Source organism: Pleurodeles waltl, chromosome 7 (assembly GCF_031143425.1).
Source record: "Pleurodeles waltl isolate 20211129_DDA chromosome 7, aPleWal1.hap1.20221129, whole genome shotgun sequence".
In the NCBI taxonomy this organism is placed as follows: domain Eukaryota; kingdom Metazoa; phylum Chordata; class Amphibia; order Caudata; family Salamandridae; genus Pleurodeles; species Pleurodeles waltl.
Window position 1 is genome coordinate 423,573,319 of NC_090446.1, and position 15,588 is coordinate 423,588,906.

The 15,588-nt window shown below is 47.2% G+C and overlaps 1 protein-coding gene across 1 annotated transcript in view; it reads right to left on the bottom strand.

Annotated features, from left to right (window-relative positions):
* Nucleotides 1-6,188, bottom strand: part of PIGT (phosphatidylinositol glycan anchor biosynthesis class T) — a 464,023-nt gene extending 457,835 nt beyond the window's left edge. Inside the window, exon 1 of the mRNA XM_069243926.1 lies at nucleotides 5,922-6,188. Within this exon, the coding sequence (XP_069100027.1) occupies nucleotides 5,922-6,126 (205 nt within the window). The 5' untranslated portion in view covers nucleotides 6,127-6,188. The remainder of the gene's footprint in view (nucleotides 1-5,921) is intronic.
* Between the last annotated feature and the right edge of the window lie 9,400 nt (nucleotides 6,189-15,588).

Consider the following 15,588-nt stretch of genomic DNA (forward strand, 5'->3'; position numbering starts at 1 on the left):
TCTCTATAGTAGAACACTCTTGCACTGATAGTTCTCGGTGGAGCCCCCGGTTTCGGGTGCGGCCCCAGCACGATGTGCGCCTGCTCATTGGAAAAGAACTTTCATAAGCGCTTTGGGCGGAGGGTGTTAGTTATAAGTTCTTCCAAAAATAGATCAACACTTGTCCCCTCTGCTCCCTCTGGGACCCTTACCACTCGGAGATTATTCCTCCGCACTGAACCTTCTTGATCTTCAGGTTGTGCCGCCATTACCTCCTGTTAACATGTAAGGCATTGTACCTGTCCCTCTAACTTTTTGTACGATGACTGTAGGAGGTTAATGTGGATTTCCACCGAGGTGACCTTCTCCGACATCTTTTGAAATCAGCGTGCAACAGAGACATATCCACAGTGACTGCTTCTAATTTGGGCTCCAAAGAGGTTTTTAGATCTTGGATCGCCATTCCCCCAGTCTGCCCTCCAGGCATCTTGGATGTAGCATACTTGTCCATTTTATTTGGATGAACCGCCCTCCTCCTTTTGGTTTCATTGCTACTCCTATGTTTGCTGCCGCCCCAGATGACTGCTCACGCGGTCTCACCTTGTCTCTATTCAAATCTCAGGAATTGTCCCGGGACCATCCATGCTAATTTGATCTCTCTCAGTTGGGACTCCTTCTGGTCTCTCCCATCAGGGGAGTCCACCCCGCAGCAGTGCTTATATCCGGGGGGAGGGTGGTGGTGGGGAGAGGAGAGCAGCGGTGTGAGTGTCCCCAATCGCTCATGTCGTGTTATTTCAGTGTCCTCCAGTGCCCCGGCAGATACAATCAAAAGACCAGTCCCCCACTCCTTGGCTCCTTGATGTTCCACTTCTTGTCCTTTGTGTTGGGGGTGGGGGAGGCTGAGGGCCTCTTTACTTACAGTTATGGGCCAGGGCACCAATCACTTTCTGGGATCAGCTCTTCTTTCTTCACTGCAGCCTCTCCACCACCACCTCGTCGAGTGCCCAGGCCTCTCGGCCGCCTCCTCACCTTCGCTTAGGCCTTCTTCACCCTCTCTTAGGCAGTATCTGCCAACACAGCGGTCCCCTCCCCAGGTAAGGCCAAACACTGTCTCCGTCTCTCCTTGTGAGCGCGAAAAGGCCCCTCGCCTGCCCACTCCTCCGTCGTCTGATCTCCAGTCTCACGCGCTCAACAACAGCCTCCTGCTTCAACTGTGCTCCCAGGACTGGAGCAGTTCTTGGATCAAGCCGCTGCTCACTGTCTCTCCGTCAGGCCCGACCGTTCCTTTCAGCATCTGCTTCCCCACCACCTCTCCGGTCACACACACTACTCGACTGCCGCATTACCTCCGCTCAGGCCGCTATCCACCCTTCCTCTCTCCGGCCTTTTCTGTCACCACAATAGGCCCATTACCAGAGGAGGTGGACCACAGTTCATTCATGCGTGAGTGCGGTGAACCCCACACTTACTCGCTCTTTCGCCAGTCTGTTGCAGGCCTACACTCCAGAGCCTGCTCCTCCTGGCCCTCCCTGCAGCAGGTCACCCCTGCTGCAGCCGATCTCCCCCGCACTGCCGATCAGATCAGTCTCTCGGCCGTCGCCTCTCCTCTGCTCGGGCCACAATCCTTTGCACATCTTACTGGCCGTCTCCGCCTCCACCTGGGGGGGGCCCCCAGATGAGAGCACTCACCATCTCGGGAACTCGGACAGGCCCGTCCTCGTATTTCACGCTCTCGATCCCAGCCTCCTGCTTCCACCTCAGGTCAGTGCGCCCAGTTTCCATGGCCTGACCTCCTTTCCGCTAGGCAGTCACATGAGGACCTCGACAGTCCATCTCCGCTCCGCCTCCCACCTTCGGAATGCCACCGGGGGGAATGCATGCTTTCTTTTGTTTCTCACTCTCCCCAACGCCTTGCAGGGGGAGTTTTGTGTCCAGATGTGCCTGGATTCATATCAGATGGTGGGGTAATTGTTATTGAGCTACAGGAGCTTCTTAAGTGTGCCGCCATCTTGGCACACTCCAAGCCATGCCCCCGCGATCGTATTTTCTTGATCCTCATCATTGGGAGACAGAAACGGTTTGATTTTCCTTAGTGTGTTCAGTTGGGGATTGGCTCCCCCGCTGCTTGCAGTGATGTGATCTTGCATATTCAGTCATTTATCAAGAGTTATGCCTAATTATCTGGTGGAATCAACATGTGGGGTGCAGTTGAGCACTGTTAGTTGTTTGGGCCATTCTTCTATGAGGCAGAGTGGTTTTGGGGGGTGAGCAGGGGAAATTTTGTCTTATGTGTTTTTGTTTAAGGTGACTGCATGTTAACCATTGTTGGGTTTTCAGTAGGGTACAGTTAAGAGTTTTATATCTTCGGGTGAGGAAATTTTTATGAGCAATTGAGTATCATTGGCAAACATGTGATAATGTATTTTTGAGTTGCCCAGAATTTTGGTGAGAGGTTCCATGAATACATTGAAAAGCGTGGGTGAGTGTGGCTCCTCCTGCTTTAGCTGGAGGATAATGCAAATTTTAAAAGTACCTTTTCCTCAATATTTATTCAATATCAGACTTCACTATTGAGTTGAGTGTTTACATAACAGGGGTGTGGAATTTAATAGAATATCTACTTGTCCATGGGACTGGTTGCTTCTTAAATCTACTTGTTCTGTAAAAAAAATCTACTTGGTCCTTTGGTGCCATGTAGATTATGACAGCAATCTCTTTATGTAAGAGCTCTGATAATAGCCTCTTTGATTAGGATTATTTTCTAGGAGTACGATTTCCTGGTCTACTTTTGTAAGTTCTTATGAATTTATGAAAGCCACTAATTCAAAGACATATACGATGGGTGCACTTTTGTGACTTTCTTTAAGAATTGGGTCCCTAATTAGGTTTTGTGTTAACAAAGACATTTTGTTTTCATTAAACTTCTATTTCTCTCTCTATTGTCTGGCTTTATATGAGTGATCAGATTCTGCTCTTCCACAAGGAGGATATTGGCACACAAGTAGTTTTGTTCAGTGCCAGGAACTACTGTGGCAATCAATGGTTTAATGAAACTGGGGGTCTCCCCCCCCCCTTCAAAGAACATGGTGCACCCCCCCTACTCCAGACTCACTCAGGGCATGTGCTGTGCTGAGGGGGGCTGTGGGGCCTTGGTTACATTACTGGTGGCAATGTGTGCTTTTTGAGACCATAAACTTTTTTTTCTTTTTGCCAGTGTTTGTTACAATGGTGAGGCCATGACAGCTCCCACAACAATAAAGCGTCAAAACAAGACACACATAGACGAAACCAAAAGACTCACAAAAAAAGTTGGAATGGTTTACTTTGTCAGTGCTTGTTTATTTTCATGCTTCCCATAATGTTGTTGAAAATGGTTACACTGATTTTCCTTTAGGAATATTTTTGGGAAATACTAACCTGCATCAACACATTTTACTAATTGATGCTTCAAAGAAATAGCACCTAAAGTTTCATAGTAGTGAAACTTTTTTTTTTCCTGAACATATTATTTTAAAAGCAAAGAATTATCACTCTTGCATACAAGCTTCGGCAAACTTTTTGCATCTAATCGGAGAGCATTCTGGGAGCATTATACTTAGCTTCATATTGTTAAACCTTTCAAACATTTAGGTACACTTTTTTTTTTTTTTTTTTTACTGGTACCACTGTAAGTAGTGCACTATGACCTTAAAACATTTATTTACAGCGCTCACCATAATAAAGAAGGCTTTTCATTAATGAACCATAAATACAAGTTTGCACAGCATTAACACATGGACACACATACTACCTCAACTGCAGACCGTTCCCTTCTCTGTAAACTGGCAGCCAAAGGGTTTGTGCTACTCGGGGTCGGCTCTACTTGTCCCAAGGACAAAATAAACATGAAAACCTATTGCCCTTGACCCCAAACAATATGTCCCGGGTGATGGGAATTCCACATTCCTGCACAATATTACAAAGAGTTCAAGAATTAACTTTCTAGCTGTTTCACGGCTGAAGCTAGCACTGTTAATTTAATGGTGTAACCTGGTGTTTCTCTCTGGAACAGTCAAGTGAAAATACCTTTTGGGTGCTACTCACTGTAAAGAGATGTTTAACATTAGGTTTAACATTATAAGTTACAAGACATATTTAGCGTGACATAGTGATATTTAAGAGGAAGGTTTAGGCCTGTCAAAACTTGATTTGTACAGGTCAAACTGTAGTTTTTCAATAGTAAACCTGAAGCATGATTTACACTGTCACTATAGTAGATGGAACAATGGGTACAGCAGTCCATTAGTGACATTTAACGTAAAAGAACTGGCTCACTTTGAACCATATGCTAGGGACATATAGTTAAGTTAAATATGCCAATTAGGGATATACCAAGTTCATCATGTTGGAAGGAGGAGCCGAGGCACTTTAATACCAGTTAGAAGGTAAAGTGAACAGAGTTCTACAGCCAACAAAAAGAGAGAGGACAGATATCTGGGGGTACACTACACAAAAGAAGGTAATGTTCTACACCGCCCATCCTCTAGTCAGGAGTCTTTTCACTGCTTTGATGACAGGCAAACACTGCAAAGCTTTCCTTCTCCAGTGAAGAAAGTATCCTCCTCACGCAGGGAAATCCAAATTCTCTCTTAAGTGCTGAATTAAATCACATAGTTCAGACCCCTGTATGTCTGCCCTTCCCTTTATCATCTTCATCTGAAGTATCCCCATCGTGAAGAGAGGAGGGGTCAAATAACCTTTTTTGCAGGTGAAGGACCTTCCCTGCCCAAACAAAATAAAGGTCTACTGCCTTATTTATCTTGTACTGCAGGGTCTAACCTGAAATAGACTATTTGTCAGAAACTCTGGAGCTGGACTTCATGAGAGAAGGCAAGCTCCACATGAGCACATCCCTTCCTGTTCTGTGTGCTATGAAGACACCAAATCCCCCTTTGTACGAACGGGAATCCCAGATGATCGAAAACAGGATTGTTCAGACAGAACAGAAAACACCTCCTGCATTACTCTGTTTCTAGGCAACAAGACAACTGAAATCTTGTGATAACGCCACAATTTCTAAGTGAGGCATGAGATAAAAGACAGTGGGCACCATATTGGAACCAGGAGTGCTCAATACAAACCCAAATTTGCATATTTAAATATAGGTTTAAATTTATGGATCTGCTCAAAAGCTAAAGTAAAAATGCAAATCCAAGCCTTTGTATATATCACTAAACAGAGTGGTATAGCAAATTAGCATATATGTAGCAAAGAAGAAGGCCACCATAGCAGACCTATTTGTCTACTGCGAATCTGTTATAAATGAATGTTTTGGACGTGCGTGCATGTTTGAATGTTATGAGTGTTGTTAATGGATGCGTGTGTGTGTGTGTGTGTGTGTGTGAAAGAATGAGTATGTGAGATCCTTTAAAATGAATGTTTGATGCGTGCGTGCACGTTTGAATGTTATGAGTGTTGTTAAAATGTGTGTGTGTGTGTGTGTAAGAATGACTGTGTGCTTCCCGCCCGCCCTCCTCCCAATGCTGCCGGCTGCCACTGCTCTTGAGAATCGGGATTCATAGGACTAGACCAGAGGTCTTCAAACTGGAGGGAGCGGGCCCCCCGCCCCCCCAGGGGGTCCTCAAGTGATCCCAGGGGGGGCGCCAGACTCTTGCTAAAATAAGCATTACACAGATAACAGGCCTTTGTTTTAAGCAGAAGCATGTTCTATAAAAGGTAACAGTACTTAACTGCAATGTTTAAATAGGTCTAGACATATTTAAACATTGCCATATTTATGAAATAATTGTCAAAAATTCTGAGGGGGGCCCAATGCTTTTTATTTTTCAACCGGGGGGCACGGCATTAAAAAGTTTAGAGACCACTGGAATAGACTATGAACCCGCCCCACACTCCCAACATCAGCTTCAGCCTCTGCATTGAGCCGCAACCAGGCTTCTCACCTCTCTGCTGCTGCATCTCCCAATCCCAGCGGCTCCTGAATTGGAAAGTTGCTGCAATGTCCCCGGGGCTCAAAGGGGTGATGAGCAGCTCTTCCTCCAGTTGGTCGTCAAAATCCGTTTGAGCTGGCGCAGATGTCGCGGGTCCGGTTCCTCGAACTCCTAATCCGCATACAAACAACACTAAAAGCAATACCAAATCCGCCATGTTTCCCGGCTGTCAAACCGCTTTTCCGCTTCCGGAAAACGATGACCAATGAGCTGAGCCAAATCTGAGGGACTGTCTGCGTGTAGAGAAAGGGGCGTGGCGTTTAAAGCTCTGAGGATGGAGACAGGATTGGAAAGCAACGAACACACGTGCCGTCTAGTGTTCAATTTCACATTTTCAGATGCCAAGACGCATTTAACACTAATTAAGTTTTTAGGGTTGTTCGGCGGCTGTGCGGTGTGTTGTCAGCTGCAGCCTTCTTTTCAGATGGGAGTTGTCGGGGTTGGGTAGGTTGGTCGTTAATTACTCTACTGCAGACCCGCAAAGTTCCCCTCATGCAAGGTTCACACCCACAGAAGCAGTCTCTCTCCCAAAATATGAATTCAGTAGGCTCCTACAGCAGTCCCCCTATCGAATGCCTTTCATCCAAGGCCCCTGTAGGAGGCTGGACTGGCTTGTAGTGAGTACCTAGGGGTACTTGCACCTTGCACCAGGCCCAGTTATCCCTTATTAGTGTATAGGGTGTCTAGCAGCTGAGGCTGATAGATAATGGTAGCTTAGCAGAGCAGCTTAGGCTGAACTAGGAGACGAGTGAAGCTCCTACAGTACCACTAGTGTCATATGCACAATATCATAAGAAAACACAATACACAGATATACTAAAAATAAAGGTACTTTATTTTTATGACAATATGCCAAAAGTATCTCAGTGAGTACCCTCAGTATGAGGATAGCAAATATACACAAGATATATGTACACAATACCAAAATATGCAGTAATAGTATTAGAAAACAGTGCAAACAATGTATAGTTACAATAGGATGCAATGGGGACACATAGGGATAGGGGCAACACAAACCATATACTCCAAAAGTGGAATGCGAACCACGAATGGACCCCAAACCTATGTGACCTTGTAGAGGGTCGCTGGGACTATTAGAAAATAGTACGGGTTAGAAAAATAGCCCACCCCAAGACCCTGAAAAGTGAGTGCAAAGTGCACTAAAGTTCCCCAAAGGACATAGAAGTCGTGATAGGGGAATTCTGCAGGAAAGACACAAACCAACAATGCAACAACAATGGATTTCCAGTCGAGGGTACCTGTGGAACAAGGGGACCAAGTCCAAAACTCACAAGCAAGTCGGAGATGGGCAGGTGCCCAGGAAATGCCAGCTGTGGGTGCAAAGAAGCTGCTACTGGGCAGTAGAAGCTGTGGTTTCTGCAGGAACGACAAGGGCTATAGACTTCCCCTTTGGAGGATGGATCCCCCACGCCGTGGAGAGTCGTGCAGAAGTGTTTTCCCGCCGAAAGACCGCCAACAAGCCTTGCTAGCTGCAAATCGTGCGGTTAGTGTTTTTGGATGCTGCTGTGGCCCAGGAGGGACCAGGATGTCGCCAATTGCGTCTGGGGACAGAGGGGACGTCGAGCAAGACAAGGAGCCCTCTCAGCAGCAGGCAGCACCCGCAGAAGTACCAGAAACAGGCACTACGAGGATGCGTGAAACAGTGCTCACCCGAAGTCGCACAAAGGAGTCCCACGTCGCTGGAGAACAACTTAGGAGGTCGTGCAATGCTGGTTAGAGTGCCGTGGACCCAGGCTGGACTGTGCACAAAGGATTTCCGCCGGAAGTGCACGGAGGCCGGAGTAGCTGCAAAAGTCGCGGTTCCCAGCAATGCAGTCTGGTGTGGGGAGGCAAGGACTTACCTCCACCAAACTTGGACTGAAGAGTCACTGGACTGTGGGAGTCACTTGGACAGAGTTGCTGGATTCAAGGGACCTCGCTCGTCATGCTGAGAGGAGACCCAGGGTACCGGTGATGCAGTTCTTTGGTGCCTGCGGTTGCAGGGGGACGATTCCGTCGACCCACGGGAGATTTCTTCGGAGCTTCTAGTGCAGAGAGGAGGCAGACTACCCCCAAAGCATGCACCACCGGGAAAGCAGTCGAGAAGGCGGCAGGATCAGCGTTACAGAGTTGCAGTAGTCGTCTTTGCTACTTTGTTGCAGTTTTGCAGGCTTCCAGCGCGGTCAGCAGTCGATTCCTTGGCAGAAGGTGAAGAGAGAGATGCAGAGGAACTCGGATGAGCTCTTGCATTCGTTATCTAAAGAATCCCCAAAGACAGAGACCCTAAATAGCCAGAAAAGAGGGTTTGGCTACTTAGGAGAGAAGATAGGCTAGCAACACCTGAAGGAGCCTATCAGAAGGAGTCTCTGACGTCACCTGCTGGCACTGGCCACTCAGAGCAGTCCAGTGTGCCAGCTGCACCTCTGTTTCCAAGATGGCAGGGGTCTGGAGCACACTGGAGGAGCTCTGGGCACCTCCTAGGGGAGGTGCAGGTCAGGGGAGTGGTCACTCCCCTTTCCTTTGTCCAATTTCACGCCAGAGCAGGGCTAAGGGGTCCCTGAACCGGTGTAGACTGGCTTATGCAGAAATGGGCACCATGTGTGCCCATGAAAGCATTTCCAGAGGCTGGGGGAGGCTACTCCTCCCCTGCCTTCACATCATTTTCCAAAGGGAGAGGGTGTAACACCCTCTCTCAGAGGAAGTCCTTTGCTCTGCCATCCCGGGCCAGGCCTGGCTGGACCCCAGGAGGGCAGAAGCCTGTCTGAGGGGTTGGCAGCAGCAGCAGCTGCAGTGAAACCCCGGGAAAGGCAGTTTGGCAGTACCAGGGTCTGTGCTACAGACCACTAGGATCATGGGATTGTGCCAACTATGCCAGGATGGCATAGAGGGGGCAATTCCATGATCATAGACATGTTACATGGCCATATTCGGAGTTACCATTGTGAAGCTAAATATAGGTAGTGACCTAAATGTAGTGCACGCGTGTAATGGTGTCCCCGCACTCACAAAGTCCGGGGAATTGGCCCTGAACAATGTGGGGGCACCTTGGCTAGTGCCAGGGTGCCCTCACACTAAGTAACTTTTCACCTAACCTTTACCAGGTAAAGGTTAGACATATAGGTGACTTATAAGTTACTTAAGTGCAGTGTAAAATGGCTGTGAAATAACATGGACGTTATTTCACTCAGGCTGCAGTGGCAGGCCTGTGTAAGAATTGTCAGAGCTCCCTATGGGTGGCAAAAGAAATGCTGCAGCCCATAGGGATCTCCTGGAACCCCAATACCCTGGGTACCTCAGTACCATATACTAGGGAATTATAAGGGTGTTCCAGTAAGCCAATGTAAATTGGTAAAATTGGTCACTAGCCTGTTAGTGACAATTTGAAAGAAATGAGAGAGCATAACCACTGAGGTTCTGATTAGCAGAGCCTCAGTGAGACAGTTAGTCATAACACAGGTAACACATTCAGGCACACTTATGAGCACTGGGGCCCTGACTAGCAGGGTCCCAGTGACACATACAACTAAAACAACATATATACAGTGAAAAAATGGGGGTAACATGCCAGGCAAGATGGTACTTTCCTACACAACCCCCCCTCAAACGAAGGACAATAAGACTAGCCATGACCTGATGAGTCTTCATTGTCTAAGTGGAAATATCTGGAGAGTCCATCTGCATTGGAGTGGCTACTCCCAGGTCTATGTTCCACTGTATAGTCCATTCCCTGTAGGGATATGGACCACCTCAACAATTTAGGAGTTTCACCTTTCATTTGTTTTAGCCAAAGTAGAGGTTTGTGGTCTGTCTGAACAATGAAGTGAGTGCCAAACAAGTATGGCCTCAACTTCTTCAGTGCCCAGACCACAGCAAAGGCCTCCCTCTCAATGGCAGACCAACGCTTTTCTCTAGGGGTCAACCTCCTACTAATAAAAGCAACAGGTTGATCCTGGCCCTCAGAATTAAGTTGTGATAGGACTGCCCCTACTCCTAATTCAGATGCATCAGTTTGGACATAGAATTTTTTAGAATAACAAGGGCTTTTTAGGACAGGTGCAGAGCACATGGCCTGCTTCAGCTCCTCAAAAGCTTTCTGACAGTTTGCTGTCCATAATACCTTTTTAGGCATTTTCTTGGATGTGAGGTCATTAAGAGGGGCTGCAATGGAGCCCTAGTTCTTAATGAACCTCCTGTAATACCCAGTGAGGCCTAGGAAGGCTCTCACCTGAGTCTGAGTAGTAGGGGGAACCCAATCTATAATAGTTTGGATTTTCCCCTGCAGTGGTACAATCTGTTCCCCACCAACAAGGTGTCCCAGATAAACCACCTTCCCCTGCCCTATCTGGCACTTTGAAGCCTTGATAGTGAGGCCTGCCTTTTACAGGGCCTCTAAAACTTTCCATAGGTGGACCAGGTGATCATCCCAACTGGAGCTAAAGACAGCTATATCGTCTAGATATGCTGCACTAAAAGCTTCCAGCCCTTGCACGACTGTGTTCACCAACCTTTGAAAAGAGGCAGGTGCATTTTTCAATCCAAAAGGCATTACTGTGAATTGGTAATGGCCTCCAATGGTTGAAAATGCAGTTTTAGGTTTAGCATCTTCTGATAATTTGATCTGCCAATACCCTGCAGTCAAGTCAAAAGTGCTTAGATACTTGGCAGATGCCAGTGTATCTATGAGCTCATCTGCCCTGGGTATAGGGTGAGCATCAGTTTTGGTTACCTGGTTGAGACCTCTGTAGTCTACTGTAGGAAAGTACCATCTTGCCTGGCATGTTACCCCCATTTTTCACTGTATATATGTTGTTTTAGTTGTATGTGTCACTGGGACCCTGGTAACCCAGGACCCCAGTGCTCATAAGTGTGCCTGAATGTGTTACCTGTGTAGTGACTAACTGTCTCACTGAGGCTCTGCTAATCAGAACCTCAGTGGTTATGCTCTCTCATTTCTTTCCAAATTGTCACTAACAGGCTAGTGACCATTTTTACCAATTTACATTGGCTTACTGGAACACCCTTATAATTCCCTAGTATATGGTACTGAGGTACCCAGGGTATTGGGGTTCCAGGAGATCCCTATGGGCTGCAGCATTTCTTTTGCCACCCATAGGGAGCTCTGACAATTCTTACACAGGCCTGCCACTGCAGCCTGAGTGAAATAACGTCCACGTTATTTCACAGCCATTTTACACTGCACTTAAGTAACTTATAAGTCACCTATATGTCTAACCTTTACCTGGTAAAGGTTAGGTGCAAAGTTACTTAGTGTGAGGGCACCCTGGCACTAGCCAAGGTGCCCCCACATTGTTCAGAGCCAATTCCCTGAACTTTGTGAGTGCGGGACACCATTACACGCGTGCACTACATATAGGTCACTACCTATATGTAGCTTCACAATATAACTCCGAATATGGCCATGTAACATGTCTATGATCATGGAATTGCCCCCTCTATGCCATCCTGGCATTGTTGGCACAATTCCATGATCCCAGTGGTCTGTAGCACAGACCCTGGTACTGCAAAACTGCCCTTCCTGGGGTTTCACTGCAGCTGCTGCTGCTGCCAACCCCTCAGACAGGCATCTGCCCTCCTGGGGTCCAGCCAGGCCTGGCCCAGGATGGCAGAACAAAGAACTTCCTCTGAGAGAGGGTGTGACACCCTCTCCCTTTGGAAAATGGTGTGAAGGCAGGGGAGGAGTAGCCTCCCCCAGCCTCTGGAAATGCTTTGTTGGGCACAGATGTGCCCAATTCTGCATAAGCCAGTCTACACCGGTTCAGGGACCCCTTAGCCCCTGCTCTGGCGCGAAACTGGACAAAGGAAAGGGGAGTGACCACTCCCCTGACCTGCACCTCCCCTGGGAGGTGTCCAGAGCTCCTCCAGTGTGCTCCAGACCTCTGCCATCTTGGAAACAGAGGTGCTGCTGGCACACTGGACTGCTCTGAGTGGCCAGTGCCACCAGGTGACGTCAGAGACTCCTGCTGATAGGCTCCTTCAGGTGTTAGTAGCCTATCCTCTCTCCTAGGTAGCCAAACCCTCTTTTCTGGCTATTTAGGGTCTCTGTCTCTGGGGAAACTGCAGATAACGAATGCAAGAGCTCATCCGAGTTCCTCTGCATCTCTTTCTTCACCTTCTGATAAGGAATCGACTGCTGACCGCGCTGGAAGCCTGCAAACCTGCAACATAGTAGCAAAGACGACTACTGCAACTCTGTAACGCTGATCCTGCCGCCTTCTCGACTGTTTTCCTGCTTGTGCATGCTGTGGGGGTAGCCTGCCTCCTCTCTGCACCAGAAGCTCCGAAGAAATCTCCAGTGGGTCGACGGAATCTTCCCCCTGCAACCGCAGGCACCAAAAAGCTGCATTACCGGTCCCTTGGGTCCCCTCTCAGCACGACGAGCGAGGTCCCTCGAATCCAGCGACTCTGTCCAAGTGACCCCCACAGTCCAGTGACTCTTCAGTCCAAGTTTGGTGGAGGTAAGTCCTTGCCTCACCTCGCTGGGCTGCATTGCTGGGAACCGCGACTTTGCAGCTACTCCGGCCCCTGTGCACTTCCGGCGGAAATCCTTTGTGCACAGCCAAGCCTGGGTCCACGGCACTCTAACCTGCATTGCACGACTTTCTAAGTTGGTCTCCGGAGACGTGGGACTCCTTTGTGCAACTTCGGCGAGCACCGTTTCACGCATCCTCGTAGTGCCTGTTTCTGGCACTTCTCCGGGTGCTACCTGCTTCAGTGAGGGCTCTTTGTCTTGCTCGACGTCCCCTCTCTCTTCAGGTCCAATTTGCGACCTCCTGGTCCCTCCTGGGCCTCAGCAGCATCCAAAAACGCTAACCGCACGATTTGCAGCTAGCAAGGCTTGTTAGCGTTCTTTCGGCGGGAAAACACTTCTGCACGACTCTCCACGGCGAGAGGGATCCGTCCACCAAAGGGGAAGTCTCTAGCCCTTTTCGTTCCTGCAGAAACCACAGCTTCTTCTGTCCAGTAGAAGCTTCTTTGCACCCGCAGCTGGCATTTCCTGGGCATCTGCCCATCTCCGACTTGCTTGTGACTTTTGGACTTGGTCCCCTTGTTCCACAGGTACCCTAGATTGGAAATCCACAGTTGTTGCATTGCTGGTTTGTGTCTTTCCTGCATTATTCCTCTAACACGACTTCTTTGTCCTTAGGGGAACTTTAGTGCACTTTGCACTCACTTTTCAGGGTCTTGGGGAGGGTTATTTTTCTAACTCTCACTATTTTCTAATAGTCCCAGCGACCCTCTACAAGGTCACATAGGTTTGGGGTCCATTCGTGGTTCGCATTCCACTTTTGGAGTATATGGTTTGTGTTGCCCCTATCCCTATGTTTCCCCATTGCATCCTATTGTAGCTATACATTGTTTGCACTGTTTTCTAAGACTATACTGCATATTTTTGCTATTGTGTATATATATCTTGTGTATATTTCCTATCCTCTCACTGAGGGTACACTCTAAGATACTTTGGCATATTGTCATAAAAATAAAGTACCTTTATTTTTAGTATAACTGTGTATTGTGTTTTCTTATGATATTGTGCATATGACACTAAGTGGTACTGTAGTAGCTTCACACGTCTCCTAGTTCAGCCTAAGGTGCTCTGCTAAGCTACCATTATCTATCAGCCTAAGCTGCTAGACACCCTATACACTAATAAGGGATAACTGGGCCTGGTGCAAGGTGCAAGTACCCCTTGGTACTCACTACAAGCCAGTCCAGCCTCCTACATTGGTTGTGCAGTGGTGGGATAAGTGCTTTGAGACTACTTACCACTCTTGTCATTGTACTTTTCATAAGAGAAAAATATACAAAACAAGGTCAGTGTATATACACATAGCCAAAAAGTTTTGCATTTCCTCTTTTCACTCTTTTCTAAGTGCTGAAAAGTACTTCTAACTTTCTAAAAAGTTCTAAAAAGTTTTACAAGTTTTTTTCTCTGTCTTTCTAAAAGCTCTGACAAACTTTTTATCTTTTACTATCACTTTAACTCTCTCTAAAAATGTCTGGCACAGGCCAAAATGTTGATCTGTCCAAACTTGCATATGACAACCTTAGCTGGAAAAGAGCAAGGAGTCTCTTTATAGAGAGAGGTTTGAGTGTAGGGAAGAATCCTTCCTTGGAACTGTTACTTAACATGCTTAGAGAACAGGATAAGGCCATAGGTGCCTCATCTGTTGAAAAAGTACCTAATAGTTCTCAATCTGATTCAGGGACTCCACCAGGAAAAGATTCAGGAAAGAAACTTCCTAGCCTGCCCATTACTAGACAGTCTAGCATAGTTGGTAATGATGATGAGCCACACCATACAAATAGTGTTGTCTCACATCATAGCAAAAGCATTTATTCTCACCATACTGGTAGTAATGTTTCTGTTAACCAAGCTGTTAGGGTGGCTTCTGTAAGGGACAGGTCTCCTTCTGTTCATTCCCATCATACCTCTGTATCTAGGAATGTCCCTCCCACCAACCCTGATGACAGAATGTTAGAGAGGGAACTCAATAAGTTGAGGGTGGAACAAACCAGACTGAAGCTTAAAAAGCAACAGCTGGATTTGGATAGACAGTCTTTTGAACTAGAGAAGGAAAGACAGAAGTTGGGTTTAGAAACCCATGGTGGCAGCAGCAGTATTCCCCATAGTCATCCTGCAAAAGAGCATGATTCCAGGAATCTGCACAAGATAGTACCCCCTTATAAGGAGGGGGATGACATTAACAAGTGGTTTACTGCACTTGAGAGGGCCTGTGTTGTACAGGATGTCCCTCAAAGGCAGTGGGCTGCTATCCTATGGCTATCATTTAGTGGAAAAGGTAGGGATAGGCTCCTTACTGTGAAAGAAAATGATGCTAATAATTTCCAAGTTCTTAAGAATGCACTCCTGGATGGTTATGGCTTAACCACTGAACAGTACAGGATAAAGTTCAGAGAGACCAAAAAGGAGTCTTCACAAGACTGGGTTGATTTCATTGACCATTCAGTGAAGGCCTTGGAGGGGTGGTTACATGGCAGTAAAGTTACTGATTATGACAGCCTGTATAACTTAATCCTGAGAGAGCATATTCTTAATAATTGTGTGTCTGATTTGTTGCACCAGTACTTGGTGGACTCTGATCTGACCTCTCCCCAAGAATTGGGAAAAAAGGCAGACAAATGGGTCAGAACAAGAGTGAACAGAAAAGTTCATACAGGGGGTGACAAAGATGGCAACAAAAAGAAGGATGGTAAGTCTTCAGACAAGGGTGGGGACAAATCTAAAAATGAGTCTTCATCAGGCCCACAAAAACACTCTGGTGGGGGTGGTAGGTCAAAATCCTCCTTTAATCAGAACAAGGAAAAGAAACCATGGTGCTATTTATGTAAAATAAAAGGCCATTGGACAACAGATCCCAGTTGTCCAAAGAAAGGCACCACTGCTCCTACCACTACAACCCCTACTGCTACACCTAGTGTCCCTACTAATAGCAGTGGTGGTGGGAGCAAACCTACTAATAGCCAATCCAAGGGAGTAGCTGGGCTCACTTTTGGTAATTTAGTTGGGGTTGGCCTTGTTAGGGAGGCCACAGAGGCTGTGTTAGTCTCTGAGGGGGCTATTGATTTAGCCACCTTA